Source organism: Cupressus sempervirens, chromosome 3 (assembly GCF_028749045.1).
Source record: "Cupressus sempervirens isolate cs-2001-9-10 chromosome 3, ASM2874904v1, whole genome shotgun sequence".
Taxonomy (NCBI): Eukaryota; Viridiplantae; Streptophyta; class Pinopsida; order Cupressales; family Cupressaceae; genus Cupressus; species Cupressus sempervirens.
Window position 1 is genome coordinate 46775177 of NC_143120.1, and position 18316 is coordinate 46793492.

At 37.2% G+C, this 18316-nt stretch overlaps 1 protein-coding gene across 2 annotated transcripts in view; it reads right to left on the reverse strand.

The window, feature by feature from the left end:
- Window positions 1–394: 394 nt before the first annotated feature.
- Window positions 395–18316, reverse strand: part of LOC149564727 (MADS-box transcription factor 23-like) — a 155032-nt gene continuing 137110 nt past the window's right edge. Inside the window, exons 3-7 of one of the 2 annotated variants that reach the window (XM_089818279.1) lie at window positions 4980–5041; window positions 4770–4869; window positions 4589–4630; window positions 1435–1470; window positions 395–1344 (exon numbers count right to left, since the gene is read on the reverse strand). In XM_089818279.1, coding sequence (XP_089674405.1) covers window positions 1225–1344; window positions 1435–1470; window positions 4589–4630; window positions 4770–4869; window positions 4980–5041 — 360 coding nt within the window. In that variant the 3' untranslated portion in view covers window positions 395–1224. Of the gene's footprint in view, window positions 1345–1434; window positions 1477–4588; window positions 4631–4769; window positions 4870–4979; window positions 5042–18316 lie in introns of both variants that reach the window. The other variant, XM_089818278.1, reaches the window with a different exon arrangement.

The window sequence follows — 18316 nt, forward strand, 5'->3', positions numbered from 1 at the left end:
CGTCCAAGTAATCGACAATTTCAGATTCAAGTTCAAGTAAGTGGCAATTTCAGATTCATTTTTATATGGACAAAACAAGTTCACAACACCAGATGTGTGTTATTTTATTGCACCCAATGTGTGCTATTATCAAATTTTCATATGGACAAAACAAGTTCACAACACCCAATGTGTGTTATTCTATTGCACCCAATGTGTGTAATTTTCAATGATTATGCACCCAAAGTGTGCTAATTCCAAAGGGACAAAATAAGTCTCAAACTGAGACCTATCAAAGCTATAGACTCATTAACCCTCTCATTAACATATATATCTTGCTAAATGCAGTTGAAATTCACAGCGATTGAAATGAATTACAAAGAACCTCGTGAACAATTTAATGCCTTGTTCAAGCTTTCAAGAAAAAGAAAAATCAGTTAGCAATTATCATCATAAATGTATCAGAAATTCAGATGGAGACGTTGTGGCAATTACAGTATCCCTTTTGCCTATTAATACAAATAACATGGCATAGGCACAAGCTCTGTTAGCTAGTCTTATTTTAGCAAAACAAGGTAATTTTCGGTTGCTACATATTGAAGGGGACTCCTCTGTCATTATTAATGCCTGTATTCATAGGACTATCTTCTCTTGGAAGTTAAAATATATTCTTATTAAAATTTGGAGGCTCTTAGATGAGTGCTTGGATGTTTGTATTTCACACACCTATAGGGAAGGAAACCATGTTGCGGATTTTCTTTCGAATTTGGGTTGTGATGGGTTGTTGATTTCATCAGTTCACCCTTTTCCATAATTGAGAAACATGCTGCCCTCAAAAAATTAATTGAGGAAGATAAGTTTGCTGGATCGTGCTCATGTATACCAGTTTGAAGCAAGGTGATATTCAGTTCTAGATATACTGATGGGTGGTACTTGATTCACCCTTTGTAATTATTTGTTCAAAATATCTAAAACTATGTATACATTAGGGACGATGCTGGGTTTTCTTCACTGATTCTTTCCCAGTTGACCTCGTTGAATCAGATTAATAAAATATTACAGTGGCTTGCCACTTTTGCCTTTAAAAAAAAATTTATCATCATAAATGTCGATGAGGCCAATTACTTTAGTAGAATAATTTTAATTTCCTAATAATCTATGTGCTGTATAAATCTTGTTGACTTCACACAAACTTTGGAGATCAACAAGAATATATTAGCAGAAATTATCATCATGAAAATTACGTTATGTTAAGGTTAGTTTGAGACAATCTTGGCCAGTTAATGCAGCATCTATTTCCAATTTATCTTTGAATTCTTCAGTCGTGTCAATGGTAAGGTGGCATGCCTCGCGATTTCTACGAATCTGCATCATATATAGAAATACATATACAATGGTCAAAAGCGAAGGAAAGCTTATAATGGCAGTGAGGGGAAGGATAGGAAAGTTTGTTACCTTTTTATCCAGCCCGTCGTTTTCCAGCGTCAGTAACTTTTCCTGCGTTACAGTCAAATCATCAGCCATTGTCAAAAATGGCGTCAATGAATTGTGGCAGTTATAGCAAATTTAGACTTTAATTTATAAGGGCAGCAACTAATTTATAGTCTGTTTATAGTTTATTTTCTTTGTAAAAGCTGCAGCTTAATCTGATTTTTTTCTTTGTATTTGCTTATTGTAAGAGGGGCAGCTCTCTTTTTTGCGACTGAAACCAGTTTTGTGTATCTTTTCTCAAATTCTTATAGTCTCTTGACTTGCAATATGCTATATTTTCTCAAAAAAATTCTCAAAAGGACATAACAATTATGTTTTTAATTACAGGAAAAACAGGTTTTGAAACAACTTCTAATCATGAAAAAAAATCATAGATAAAACACAAAGTACCAAGAATAACAGCAGAGCATAGAAACATAACAAAACATAAGAAAGACCTTTAATATGTAGTTCAGAACCAACAAAAGGACTCACATTTCGATAGACTTAGTTTTGCTACTTATGCAGCGACCTTGTCTTTGATTCGGTCAACTTTATTATGAACATTGATTATAGATAAGCATGCTGGCCGTAACCAAAGGCTTAAAGTGTATTAGTTCTGAAAGCAAATGAACTATTTCATCTTTTTTTTTTTTTTAATTCATGCACATCAGGTGCTATCATTTATTCAGACCCGCATAATCATGTACAACATGACTCCATTGTAATTGTTTAACAGTCACTTGTAAAATGCATATCATGTACATAATACAGAGTTGGTTCCATTATATTTTATGAGGTCTACATCTGACTTATATAGTGGTATCACCCATATGCCATTGAGATAAGAATCGGATTGGAGGAATTATTCTGAATGAAAAGCTGTATGTATTTTTACTCAGAAATCTCCCAAGATGCACCCAAGACCAGAAGGGTCAAGCATAAATGGGTGAAGAGGAGAAGTGATGTAGAGGTGATCAGCACTTTCTTCTTCCTAACCCACAAACTCCACTTGTACCCTTCCTAGCTCCTTACTCTTTTGGGATATTATGTTTATCACCTATCTAAAGTGATATGGTCTTTTGGTCTTTTGTCAATTCCTCCAAGATGAGTACTTCTCCAATCAAGACTTTGCACCTTTGTGCTTTAGGGACACTAGCCCTATTCTAAGCAAAAGCTAAAACTCTTCACCAGTGGCTTTACCAATCCCAAGTTGCTAATGGGACACCCACCTTATGTTGTATAGACCAAGAATCAACTCTTGGTTTGACCCTCCGCTTGTCGTACAGTACGAAATGTTGACTGTACTAGAAACCCTTGTAGGTCTACTCCTCTGATTTTCTGGACATAGATTCCTCTTAGGCTGGCATCTAACAAATCTAAGGGTAGATTCAGATTGAACAGGCAGTCCAATGGACAAAAGGAGCACTTTAGGCTGTAGTTTCAATTTAAGATTAGGAGTATCTTGGTTCAGTAGGAAGCAGAAGTATGTGGCTCTAAAAGTTCAACAGAAGGAGAATTCATAGCAGCTAGAATGGCAACATGTGAAGCTATGTGGCTTTGAAAGTTGTTAGTAGCCTTGTTTGGTCAAGGAGTTGAGACTACTGTGATATACTACGACAATCAGAATTCCATCATGTTGTGTGAGAATTAAATGTTTCATGATAGGTGTAAACATGTAGACATCAAATATTACTTCATCGCAGGTTGTGTATAATGAGGAATTATTTAGCTACAATACATACCTACAAAGGAGTAGGTAGCAGACATTTTGACTAAGGCATTGGGGAAGGATAAATTCATTTTCTTCTGAGATAAGTTGGGTGTCATACAGAACAACTTCCTCGCTAAGAGGGAGTGTTATTTAATGTAGCTTGGACAGTTGTTTGTCCATTTGTAATTATTTTGAAAATAATTATTTTCCTAACAAATTTGTTATAGTAGGGACAATTATTTGTTAAATAATTAACCTCCTTTAGAAGCAAATAGAAACTAATTTTTTATTGGTTGTTGGGTTGTTTTTAATCTCGATCGTCGATTGAAAATCAACCTCTGCAATTGGTTTTCTAACAATAGTAGTATAAAAGGGGGTCAAGGGGCATTTTGAGAACACAAGTTTGAGAAGTATTTGTAGTGATAGCAAATAGTCTTGTCGTGTTAGCAAGGGCACAATGATAGTGTCGAGGATAGCAATGGGGAATATCAACAAGAGAAATTCGGAGATTGCCACAGTTCTTCCAGTAAGAGGCAAGGAAATTTGTATCTCTTGCTATGCTAAAGTTTAATATAATTTCTCATTTTTAGAACTGGTTTTCCCTTGGGGGCTTTTTCATGGACGTTTTGTCTCAAAATATTGTGTTCATCGTCCTCTTCCTATATCTTCCTATATCTTCCTTTTCTTAAATTGTTTAATGTGTTTTTAAAAGTCACTTGTAAAATACATATCATGTACATAATACAGAGTTGGTTCCATTATATTTCATGAGGCCTACATTTGACTTATATAGTGGTATCACCCATATGCCATTGAGATAAGAATCGGATTGGAGGAATTATTCTAAATGAAAAGTTGTATGTATTTTTACCCAGGAATCTCCCAAGACACACCCAAGACCAGAAGGGTCAAGCATAAATGGGTGAAGAGGAGAAGTGATGCATAGGTGATCAACACTTTCTTCTTCCTAACCCACAAACTCCACTTGTACCCTTCCTAGCTCCTTACTCTTTTGGGATATTATGCTTATCACCTATCCAAAGTGATATGGTCTTTTGTCAATTCCTCCAAGATGAGTACTTCTCCAATCAAGACTTTGCACCTTTGTATCAAATTAAGTCTTAGATATCAAATTTGACAATGAACAAGTCATTCAAAATTGAAAATATAATAAAACTTCTTCAATGAGATCCCAGACAGAATCTCTCTAATTTCTTGAAAAAAAAAATATCAAACTTATTAATATAGTTAAAAATTTGTTATTGATAAATCTTAAATAAAAAAATCTTCAAATAAACAAATTAAATTCATTAAATCTCCTCTTTTCCAAATGTATTTAGCTTGTACCATTTATAATCACAATATTTTTCAAAAGTCAAAATAATATATAAATGATATACTTCTTTTAAAAATAGGATACGCTACCTTCATTTTCAGATATTCGACATTCTCCAATAAAAATTTATCCTGCAAGATTTAGATTTATTAGACAATCTAATCTGATCGAAATTAATTAAAAATACTGTAACTTTTTAATTTTTTCTTAAAAATATAATTAAAACAACCTATTAAATTTTAAGCTAAATCAAAAGACTCTGTAAGATACCTTTCTTAAGCGTATCTTTTTGACACTCAAACTAATTTTCTTTTCGAGTTCTTGCAAATGGTTATAATTAAGTAAATGCAAGTCTTCCCCAACGATATGCCTGTAACAAGAGCAAGGTGTTATATATCTAAACTAGGTAGAAACATTTCTTGAATTTCGTGATTTATAAATTAACATTAAAATTTTAAGCAAATGATTCGAAGTTCTTACTTGCATACGGTTTCTGAATGTATTAACTCTTTTCGTAACTCCTCCAATTCCAAACGCAATACCTGTGAGCAGATAGAATGTTAGTCCGTAACCTACCAATAACTATTTAACATATTATAAATAAATTTGTGGCTTATGCATACAAGATCTAAAGCATATATTCATAATTTAGGTGAATAGAATTCATACGATTATATTATTTTTTTGCTTTTTGGGCTTTTGTGAATCTCTCCTCTTGAGTTTACTATCTCTCATACTGCATTTAGTGTGGGAGTATTTAGGGCTAGTTTATAATGGCCCCGGCCAACTACAACCCAGTGGTGCTTGCGTTGCTGCTTTGAATAGCCAGAGCGCCTCCATTGAACAAACATCCTCGCACATTCATCCCGAATGTCTTCCACAAGGTAATCCTGATATTATTCTTCCTCTACAAGAATTTGTTGCTACATGTGAATGGTTAGAACAACATACATTGATAGGGTATTTTGTGGGTAGGACTCCTCCTGAAGCTATGTTCAAATAATGAGTTACCAAGAGCTGGACTTCGTGAGGAGTCTACCTTGAGGCTATGCAAAAACTTACCAAAGGTTTTTTTATTCCACTTTGCTAACCTGTCCCAGGTCGATGCAGTCTTTGGCAATGGCCATTGGTCAGTTCGTTCCTCCTTGCTTGTGTTTCAAAAGTGGTCTTGAAATTTTATAGTCTCTGATGACAAAAAACTTAGGGATCCTGTTTGGGTTGAGTTCCCTAGTCTCCCCCTACCTTGTTGGTCGTTTATTGAGTCCATTGCCAACACCCTTGGCAAAGTTGTTACTAAGGAACATGATAAATTTTTCAATGCTTGCGATCAAACAAGCATTTGCGTTGAGGTTGATCTCTCCAAAGATCTCAAGGATTCTGTGGAGATTCATATTGGTTCCCACACCTTCTCCCAAAAGGTGTTTTATTTAAACCTACCAAACACCTGTTATAGGTGTTAGTCGGTGGAACACAAGATCAGGGATTGCCCTTTGGCAATATCTAGGGTTAAACCCCTACCCAAGGATACCTCCTGTCAAGCCAGTGGAAGGAAAACAAAAGAACTAGACCACTGCTGGGTGCAAAGGCAAGGCTTCCTTAGCCCCTAAACAATTGGATGTAGCATCAGTTTCCACCCATCCTGTACAATATAGAGCGCAAACCCTAGTCATTGCAAGTTTGACAAAGTTTGACAGGAGTCAATTCCTATTGTTTCACAAGTTTCAAACCCTGGTGCTCCTCAAGGGATCAAGGCGGCTATGAGGGCTACCACTCTTGTAGTGGTTCACACTCTGCTCGCTACGTCCTCCATTGAGACATAGACTTTGCGGCGTTCTCATAGTCCACCCAGGCATGCTGAGAAACCAAAAGAGAAGTGGCAGGTCATTAGTCCTGGGGGTTTCCCTCTAATTTTAACCCACTTTATACCTTCTTGCAAAATAGTTACTCCTCCCTTGAGGACGAGACAAATATGGAAGAGTTTTCATGAATTTTTAATCATGGAATGTGCGGGGTCTTACAAACCTCTCCAGAAAGCACTATGTTCGAGATACCCGTCATAGACTTGGTAATCTACATTTCCTTTGTATGCAAGAGGTTAAAATCTTTGGTTTCATTCTTTCTTCTGCTGCTTGTGTCATTTGGCCAGATGGCATTATGTTTTCTTCTCAGCACGAAGTTGGTAGAGGTGGTGTAGCTACTCTCCTTTCACCTCCTCTTAATTCTATTATTATTTCACATGGTTCTGACCCTATGCACAAAATTATTTGGGTTTTGCTTTCTATCAATAATCATTCCTTTGGTATAGTTGATGTTTATGGTCCCAATGATGCTATGGAACAATCTCAAGTTTGGTGTTGGATGGCTGACAACTTGCCTCTAGCTACTTGGTTTATGTGTGGTGATTTTAATATGATTGAGTTGGCTTCTGACAAGGAAGGTATTTTGCCTTTTGGCTAGACAAATGGGGAAAGAAAAGCGTGGTACTTTATGCGCAACAAATTGGGCCTTTTTTATCGCAATGCTAACCACCGCTATGTTGACATTTAGTCAAGTTTGTTATTAGTGACAACACTTATTCAGGTTTTGTATGGCTACCAAGTTCATTGAACAATCTACAGTATTTTCCATGTAATTCAATAGCCATCGAGCACTATAGTTCCTACCTAGCATTTCAGTGGTTACCAAGTGAATTCAGTCAGGGTGAAGTCCAGCAGTTCAACTCGAGCACTTCAGTGGTTACCAAGCTTTGCTGTTTCTACCAAGCTAGCAGTTCATGTAAAGCGAAGTTAGTGTTAACCGAATTGTATGATGATTAGTGTTTATCGAGTGTAGTCATGGTAAACAAGTAATTTAGTTTATACTAAGTTACACAATATCTATCGAATCACCAATGTAGACCAAATTCAAGACTACATTGAAGTGATTAGTATGGACCGAGCTTCTACTTCTACCGAGTGCATGACGATGCCAAGTAATGACAGTGGACGCCGAGTATCAGAACTTCACCAAGTCAGTCTTTACTCTTTAGAACCCGAGTATCTACATATGGGCCGACTTTATAATATTGGTGTTAACTTGTGTGATGGCCGACTTTGTAATTATGTAAATTGGATTGATATATATGTAATGTATTGTATCATATCCAAGTGTGACAATAATGTGAAAAAGAAGCATGCGAATGTGAATCAACAACAAACAAAGTATATTGTAAGGCCATATCAGAAAAGGAGCAGCAAAAGACAAATCCATCACATAAAGGTGATCAATACTTCAAGGAATCTCTATCAGCAATTTAGTTGTAAGTCAGAAATCCACTGCTTCATCCTAACAAGTGAACCAATCTAAATCCTTTAACAAGGTGGACTTAATAGTCTTTTCTCAAATCTCTTTACTGAGTGCATACTTCATTGTGTTTGTAAAACCTCTAACAAGGTCGACCTAGCAGTCCTAATTGCTCCTAACATGGAAGATCATCAGAAGTGATCAATGTAAGCCTTAACTGGCCAACTTTATGCTGCAATATTGAAGTTTAGTGGGTATCATCCCCACCCCAGTTTTACTTTCAATTTGGAAGGTTTCTAGGTCACCAAATCATTGTGTTCAAGTGTTATGAATGTTTTATGTTTCTCATGCATGCAAGTAGATCCGATTTGATGAACTAAATGGCAATTGGATTATTACAATTAAGATCTAAATCTAATGAAGTTTTTGAGGTTACTGATTCACCCTCCCCTCTCAGTAACCTAGCTAGCCTTGAATATTTCCAACAATTGGTATCAGAGCTTTTTGGTTCTCAAGAGAAAGTTTAACAGCTTGAGCAAAGATTAAGAATATGGAGATATTCAAACCTGATAAGACAATTGACAATGAAAAGTTGGATCTAGAAATGGCCATTGCACAACTCAAAAAAGCTAAGGAGCAACTTTCCCAATCCTTAAAAAGAAGGAAGGAACTTGCAAATCAAATGAATGATCGTTAGTACATTGAAGAAAGAATTGAAGATTGTTTCCCTTCAAGCAGTTCAGATGAAGCAAATGATGCAATCAAAAAACTCCTAGAGAAGAATGGTTTCCTGCAAGAAGTAAGAAAGCTCAAAAGAGAACAAGAAATTCAATCAGTAAGGCTATGTGAAATCTTGGAATAGAGGAACAAGATGAAAGAAGAAATAGATGGAAGAAACAATGAAATTTAGAAACAATCCCTTTAGCATGTAGATCTTATGGATCAAATCTCCAATGCAAATGAGGAAATCATGAGCCAAAGACAGATTAATGAAAAATTAAGAAATGATCTGAATTTGGAAAGACAAATCAATGAAAGAATAAGAAATGAGCTGAGGTCTGAAAAGCAAATCAGTGAGATTGAAAAATGACCTAAACACTAAAAAGCAAATCAATGAAAGAATGATGAAATCTCAAGTAGACATGAATCAATTAAATCAACTGAATGAGCAAAATCTCAATAGGCAAAAGGGTAAAGCAGGAATTGGATACAAAGAAGAAAGTCTAAACAAAGTACTCAAAGGAATCAAAGACCTACTTGCAATCACTATGGTAAGATAGGTCATACATCAAACAAATGTTGGAGTAATGGTAAAGCAAAATTCAATGGTAAATGCTACAATTTCAGTCAACATGGTCACAAGGCTAATGAATGCAAAGAGAAACCAAAATTTGAAGGCAAGTGTCACCAATGAAAGAAACAAGGTCAGAAGATATCTGAATGCAGATCTAAGTCATTCAATCCAACAGAACAAATTGTGAAAGCAATATTCGGTTGGGACTACAGCACTTGGTGTAGATGTCATTACTGTAGAGAATTTGGACACATTGGCATGACTTGTGTTAAACATCACATGAGAAGAAAAGATACCACCATAAGATGTTTCACTTGTACCAAACTTGGTCATCTAGCTAAAAATTGCATGAACACAAGCAGAATTGAAAATGAAAAGAAGACAAAAGTAAATATCATTCGAAAGAAGATGAGGCAACAATGGATTCCTAATACTACTGAGGAAGCTAGTTCAAGTAATGATGGTCATGTCACTCAAGAAGTGGGTGACTCCACCATTTTCAACTAGGTTTCCAATGGAGAACTAGAACTGCACTATCATGATCACATTCAAACAGTTCCAATTGAAAGGTGACAAAGATCCAAATCAGTATTCAAGATACAAAAGGATCACTAAGGAAGATCGGTATCAGTTATCATCGAGTTAACTTTTCTACCGAGTAAGGTTGGGTCATAGACTCTATCGAGCAAGGTCGAGAGTAACAAGTCACACATGGTTACCGAGTCACGAAACCTTCACCGTGTAATCAATTGAATAGTGGATGACAGGATTTCGCGCATAATGTCAAGCACGATGTCATCACAGCTACCTTCATACCAAGCATTAATGGCAAAATTTTAACAAAAAGTAGGAAATCAAATTCATTTTCACCGAGAAATCTAAGCGTTATTGTGAAGAAGCGAATTGCAAAGTGACCAAGCGACTTCGAGCGAAATTTGCAGCTAAGTTCTTCAAAGTTTTCACTGCTTAAAGCAAGGAAAGGGTCAGAGATGTTGGCCCGAGGAGTAGAATGGAAAGCACCTGATTTCAAACTTGTGCCGGCGATTGCTGAAACCCTCAACCCAAACGGAGCGCAATCACAAATTCCTCCAAAGGTACTTCTCATTAATGACATCCAAACTCATTTTAAGTGTGCAATTCAGGAAATTGGAACCCTAGAAATGGATGATGCCCTAGGTGAACTGTGTGTGAACGAGATCCTCAAACCTGAGCATAAACATTTGGAAGACAAGGGTTTAACCCACATTCCCCACCCCAAAGTTTTCAAATAAAATGGATCAAATACATCCTAAGCCGAGTTCACAACGGTTAGTTATGGCTTGAGCAACCAGTTTTGATTACCAAGAAAATGATTCATCTTATCACCGGCCTCCCCATGCTTACTAAAGCCAAAACCACCAAAATCCTAGGTTGGGTGGGGTTGGAAAAGAAAACCCTAGCCAAGTGGGACGACAGAGGCATAAAGATTAGTAGTGTAACTGATGCAAACTGAAATTCGGTATACATGTGATGGCCCACAAGATTTATAGTTCAAGCCGTCTCAATAGTGTGTCATGTGAAGCTGTTGACTTGGCATACAAGGTTGTGAAGAACAATCTGTCATATGACCTTGCAGATCTATTGTTGAAGCAATTCAACAAAAACATGTAAAGTATTAGAACTTCCAAGAACAACCCTTGCAAATTCAGTTCTGTGTTGACATGTTTATTTTTCTATGTTTAGAAATCCTTCCCTTCAAAAGGCATGGTAGTATGGAGAAAAGATGTGCCAGTATTATATCAGATTAATGAATATATTTCTGAAATGTGAGAGAATTTTGTTAGCATTATGGATAACTATTTTGATGTCTTCAAGGAGAAAATGAATAATAGATTCAGGATACCCAAGAAATTGGTAGAAGATTACAAAGATGATGTTTGCTTCATGACAGAGTGTGACAAAGTTTACATTCAAGCAGTAAAACCTAGAATTGTATGGGTAAAACCTCTTCCCTATTAGGTGAATATAGATGAAGCAAAGGACATAATTGAAGCCTTGATTAATGAACTTGTTGATCCAAAGGCATCACACTTTGGAACATATGATGAGGCAAAGACAAGGATAGAGCTTGAAATAAAACTTCCACAAGCGGTTAACAAAGGCAAGAGGAGGATAGCAAAACTTAAATCAAGCACACCTCTAACGTTAACCGAGGGCAAAGTAGAAGATATAGATGAAGAGGTAGAGGATGAGTCTGAAAAGGAAGAAGAACCTTTGAAGAAGAAAGGCAAGGTGATCATCACCAAGCCATCCACTGCAATTTTTACAAGGAGATCTAGGAAGAAAGGCAATGAAATTGTCTTTAGCAAACCTCTTCCCACCTTCCATAAAAAATTGAAACAACTGGAAGAAGGTGCAGGTATAACAAACTTCAAATCTTTGAAGTATGAAACCAGGATAGAGGTAGAAAAGAAACAGGTTGAAGAACTGGTGTTAACCAAAATGGGAAAATGGAAGTATTCGCTAGATCAGATAGCCTCCCAAATCTCTAATGAATTATTAGAGAAAATAAAGCTAAGATGGGACTTTGCTATGCAAACAGCAAAAGATATCTATACACAAACCCTGAGGCAATTGCTACCTAGCATGACAGATGCCGAGGTAAAAGAGTCCTTAAAGAAAAATGAAGATAAGATGACTCCTAGATTTAATACTTGTTTAATTTTGATCAAGGATATAGAGCATGTGGTTAAGAATGCCACAAGTATGTGGAAGAATGTTTATCATTTGCATAAACAAAGTGACTTCCTAGTAGATGTTAAGGATGATGACAATGATGATGAGGAAGAAGAAACTTACACTAAGCCCACACATTTTGACAATGAGGAAGTTGAAGAAGATAAAGAGGAAGAAGCTACCAAGGAAGATAAAGAAGACGATGAGGAGACTGACCCTATGAAGATAGCAGCCGCAGTCATTGCCTCACTTCCTCACTCTCTAGGTAAATCAGCAGCCATATCAAACTCAGAGACAACTTCAACAAGTTTGATTGTGACAACTATAAGTACTTCAAACGTCCAATCACTCTTCGCTCCCTCACAGCTCAACACATTACTGATAGAAGTGTCTACCACTTCATCTACCGAGCTGCAACATCCTTCTTCTTCAGCCACCGAGTCAGCATCATCAGCAATTGATATAGTATGCTCTACAATTTTGACTACTACAGTTTTGGATACTTCTGTAAGTACTTCAGTTTTGAATTCAGCAAGCATTCCTATTAGCATTCCATCTATTGGCACTGTACAAGTTTTCACTGCTAGTCCTATTATCTCTACTATTGTTTCCATTCTGGATTCAAAGGCATTAAGTACAAGGACAGTTGAACCTAAGGCTCAACCGAGTACAAGATTTTTGAGTAAAGGAAAGGAGATAGAGGAAGATATAGATTTAGATGAGGAGATTGAAATTCCCAAATGAGACTTTGATAACCTCACTGTGGATCAAATGCATATAGCTGGTCAACTCCTCCAAAAGAAAGCAAAACAGAAGAGATTGAGAGAGGAAAGAGATAGGGAATATAAAATTAATGATGATGCCAAGAACATTTTGTCTGAGGTAATAGGTATTTAGATAGATTCTTCTCAACCTATTTTATTGCAATTAGAAGAGGCAGTCCAAAAGTGCTTGAGAAAGCAGAAAAGAAATTTGATAATAAAGTGCTTGAGCACATTGCTCAGCAAATAGTTATCCAACAAGTGGAGCTTTCCTCAATTTTGACCAATCTTGAAACCTCTTGCACAAATGTAACATCACTTTTCGAAAAGTTGTGTGATGTTACCTAGTTCACGAAGGAGATAAAGAGCAAACTGACAAAGATTGATGAAGATCTAAAAGCCAGTGCACAACAATTGCAACTTGACCCTAGTTCATGCTCTGCACATCATATGAAAATCAGATTCTTGTCAGACATACAGGCAGAGTTGTTGAGAGAAGAAGCAAGGATCTGATCTACACTGATAGATATTCAGAATATGATCCTTCCCTCATGGATACAATGCAGAAGCACATTGTTTATTCAAAAACATTGCTCTATGACAACAACTTCTCCATTGCAAATCACATGATACAACTATCTGCAGAAGTGCAAGTTGCTCTACATATGTGCAAAGTTTTGCAAGAGAATTGAGATAAAACTCTAGCACTTAAGGTACATTCTGAGTTTCTTTCTCATTTTGGTGTTTCCGTGTAAATAAGTTCTGAATAAATCTTTGACATTATTGTCAAAAAGGGGGAGAGATACTTAATATGCTATATATGGGGAGAGATACTTGTTATGCTATGTATATTGTATGGGGGAGAATCATGCAAAGGGAAGAAGTGTTAGGATAAACTACGAATAGAAATAAAAATTACATGCAAATATAACCAATAACAAAAAATAGTAGATCACACAGAAATGAACACAAGGCACCAAAATTTAACGTGGTTCACCCAATCCCTGGGCTACGTCCACCAAACAGCAAGTCCAATATTATTACAATCCAATGATTACAACCTGATTACAATCTGAAATCCCTTACAGCTCAATACCGCCGCAAGAAGCAATTTCGCATCACAACATAATGAAAATACCTAACCCTAAACCCTTTTATACAAGTATTTTATCCGTTTTAGGGTTACAACATGTCGGCCATAATCTAACAGAAAGTGTATATATCAGAGAATTTGCAGATATAGTATACTATATATACTTACAAAGACAAATTTTGAAAAATCTCAATAAAAGTACCATACCGAGCTAGTATCACATTGTGATGTATACAAGTTTTGGCTGATAAGTGTTTTTGTCACTAATGCCAAAGGGGGAGATTGTTGATATTTAGTCAAGTTTGTTATTAGTGATAACATTTATTCAAATTTTGTATGGCTACCAAACTCATTGAACAGTCTACAATGTTTGCCATGTAATTCAGTAGCCACCGAGCACTATAGTTCCTACCTAGCATTTCATTGGTTACCAAGTGAATTCAGTTAGGGTGAAGTCCAGCATTTCAACCCGAGCACTTTAGTGGTTACCAAGCTTTACAGTTTCTACCAAGCTAGTAGTTCATGTAAAGTAAAGTTAGTGTTAACCGAGCTGTATGATGATTAGTGTTTACTGAGTGCAGTCATGGTAAACAAGAAATTCAGTTATACCGAGTTACACAATATTTACTGAGTCACTAGTGCAGACAGAGTTTAAGACTACATTGAAGTGATTAGTATGGACCGAGCTTCTACTTCTACCGAGTGCATGACGATGTCGAGTAATGACAGTGGACGCCGAGTATTAGAATTTCACCAAGTCAGTCTTTAGAACTTGAGTATCTACATATGGGCCAACTTTGTAATATTGGTGTTAACTTATATGATGGCCAACTTTGTAATTATGTAAATTGGATTGATATACGTAATGTATTGTATCATATCCAAGTGTGACAATAATGTGAAAAAGAATCGTGCGAATGTGAATCAGCAGTAGACAAAGTATATTGTAAGGCCATATCAGAAAAGGAGCAGCAAAAGACAAATCCATCATATAAAGGTGATCAATACTTCAAAGAATCTCTATCAACAATTCAGTTATAAGTTAGAGACCCAGTACTTCATCTTAACAGGTGAACCAGTCCAAATCCTTTAACAAGGTAGACTTAACAGTCTTTTCTCAAATCTCTTTATCAAGTGCATACTTGATTGTGTGTTTGTAAAACCTCTAACAAGGTGGACCTAGTAGTCCTAATTGCTCCTAATAGGATAGACCATTAGAAGTGATCAATGTAAGCCATAACCGGCCAACTTTATGCTGCAGTATTGAAGTTTTTTGGGTATCATCCCCACCCCAGTTTTACTTTCTATTTGGAAGGTTTCTGGGTCACCAAACCATTGTGTTTAAGTGTTATGAATGTTTTATGTTTCTCATGCATGCAAATAGATCATATTTGATGAATTAAATGGTAATTGGATTATTACAATTAAGATCTAAATTTGATAAAGTTTTTGAGGTTACTGATTCACCCCTCCCATCTTAGTAACCTAGCTACTCTTGAATATTTCCAACATGCTGGTAGAGTGGGGTCTAGCACACATGGTCCAACTTTAGAGCTAGCTTAGACCATATATTAAAATGTCTCGATCATGCCATTATTACTGCACAATCATTTTTCTCTTGTTCTGAAGATCGAGAGTTACCTGTCATTCCCCTATCGATTGTGATGTTGTCAGACCACTATCCCATTTATTTTACCATTTCTTGGTAAAGTTTTCTTCACTGATCTGTCAGAACACAATTTTTCCTCAACACATCACTGTTGACACATGCTTCTACTATTGCTCACATTATGTGTGTCTGGAATTTAGAGCCAAGACCCCACTCTCAAACAACTTAGATTCAATGGTGGAATGATGCTATTACCAGAACCGCTAGGTTTCTTCGCATCTATGGATGACAATTGGTTATTTTCAAAAGGTCTTATGAAGCCAATACCAAGGCTCTTAGGAAGGCTTCTGAAGCTCTTTCCCTTAACCTATTTGATTCTGATTCGCAAGTCCAACTTGCCAAGCTTCACCATGATAACTATGACACTCAGGGTGCCCAAATCAAGGCTCGCCTCCATTGGTTGAAGATTGGTGATAGAGCTTCCAAAGAATTCTTCTAGGCTCTCAGGGCCCATCATACCAACTTTGGGATTAAAAAGATTAAACAAGGCAATTCTTTTCTTTCTAATCTCCTTGACATCCTGCAAGCTTTTGTGCACTATTTTGAAAATGTTTTTGCTTCATAGGGAAATTCGTTTGCCCGGGAGGAAGCTCTCAGAAAGTGTATTTCTGTTACTCCAAACGACCTAGCGCTAGAGCAATGGGCTTTCTATGAGCAGCTTCTCACCATCAGGGACCTCAAGGAGGTTGTCTTTTATATGGCAGATGAGAAGTCCCCTGGGTGTGAGAGGTTCCCTTGTGGATTTTACAAGCACCTCTAGGAGTCTACTGGCCAAGACCTACACAAAGTTTATCTTGAAGCATATCATACTAAGAGTCTTGGAGCCATCATTAACAAATGAAACATAAATTCATACCTAAAGCTGGTGACCCTAAGGATATTTGCAATTGGCGGCCCATCACCTTGCTTAATGTGTCATATAAGATCGTTGCTAAGGCCTTAACTCTCAACATTCAGCATCTTCTTGCCTTAATTGTGTAATCTGAGCAAATTGGTTTTATCAAATCCAAGTATATTCTTGACAACATCATTGTTGTTTGGGAAGGCATTGAGTGAGCTCATAAGTCCAGCCAGCAGAATGTGTTTTTGAAAATTGATTTTGCCAAAGCTTAAGATCGAATTGAACAACCCTTCATTTTGGCTATGCTCCAGGCTTTAGGTTTTGGCCCTAATTTTTTCCAATCTACGGAGATGCTTTTTGGAGATGCTAATGCTTGTATTACCATCGACAACTTGCAATCCGTCGGGGTTTCCCTTTGGCTTCAGCTTTGTATATACTTGCTACTAAAGATTTTGGATACTTGCTCACTCTATTTCTTCTGGTTTGGTGTGTGGCATTTCTTTGCCTGAGTCTTCTTCCTAGCTTGTCAATGGTCACTTTGTTGATGACTCATTTCTCACTCTCCTAGAGGATGAAGAGAATATCACTAATGCCTTGCAATGCTTGGATACCTTTTGTCAAGCTTCTGGTTCGGCTATTCAATGGCACAAGACACTCTATTACAAGCAATCCTTTCTTCCGGCTCCGCCTAGGCTTGCTCAATTTGAGTGGGATTGGCTCATTTGTGGGGAGATTTTTTTCTTTGTGGGCGTCCCCTTTGCTTTTCAAGCTTCTCCGGTGAATTTGTGGAATGTTGTGCTCATGAAAATTGAGAAGAAACTTGACTAATGGATTACCAAACCCCTCTCTCTTGCGGGGAAATTACAGATTTTCTAAAAGGTGTTGGCTGCTACTCATGTGCATTGCTCCTCTTGTTGGGCTCCCTCGAAAGCCTCCTTCCTCAAGCTAGGATGCTTGCCTCATGACTTTCTTTGGGATTTTGGCTTTGATCATCATGGATTTCACAGGGTTAGCTAAGATTGTGGCTCTGATCATCATGGTGTCTCCCTAAAGAGTCTAGAGGTCTTGGCCTTCTTTCCACTCAGAAGCAAGGGTTTGCTCTTTGTGCTAAGTGGATTATTCATGCTCTCACTAGTGATGAAGCTTGGAAAGTGTTGGTTCAACACTGTATCTCCTCTGGATTTCGTGTTAACAGGCTTGCATAGAAGGGGATTGGTCTTCAGACCCTTCTCATTACACAGGAACCTATTCATATCCAGGGCTCTTTTGTTATCAAGAGTATTCGGAAAGCTTGGAGAACTATAAAGCCTTGGCTTCGCTGGGATGGTGATGGGCTTTCTTTGAATTAGTAGAACCTTTGGTGGTCCCCGTTGTTTGCCATTCTAGGTTTTCCTCTGGCCAAGACTCAAGGAGCCAATGCTTTGCATTTTTTCAAACATGACATCAAGACTCCTAAGGATCTTTTCTCCAAGGTCTCTATGAGTCTCAGATCTTGGGGGGATATGTAGGTCCAGTCCTATCTTGCTCATCCAGATCATCAAACTTTTAATTTGTTCCTCTCTGCCATTCTCAATCATTTGCTTCACAAGTTGGAAATCCAGTTTGTGCGACCTTGGTGGAAAGACTGGAAGTGGTATCCTGCGACGTCCTTCACCAGTTATAAGCTCAGCTTAGGGTATTGATGGCTTTTTCCCCATCTCCCTATGGTTGATACACCCAACTAGCGATGGCATCTTCAACCTTCTCCTCATCATTGGGGGGTTCAATTTGATACTATTTGGGATGCTATCACTAAGCCTAAGATTGCCAATTTTACCTGGCACCTGCTATTTCAAGGGCTTCCCCTTGGGTCATGGCTCAAACATCTTGGTGTTCCTAATCCTCAGTGTCCTTTTTATGGGCATCCTAACTCATTTTTGTAAATTTTTTGGTTTTGTAGGCATGCTCAAAATGACTGGTAATGGATACATGATATTTTTAAGCCTTTTAGGCCAGAACCCTTTTCTTGGCACATGATTGTGCCGGGTGATTCCTCGAGGATTCCTCATCAATTACCCAAATCTAGCATACTTTCAAGATGGAGATTTTCTTTACTTTGTGGAAAGATAGGAATGTTGTTCTTTTCACTCACATCTTTCTTGATATCAATTTTGCTATGTACA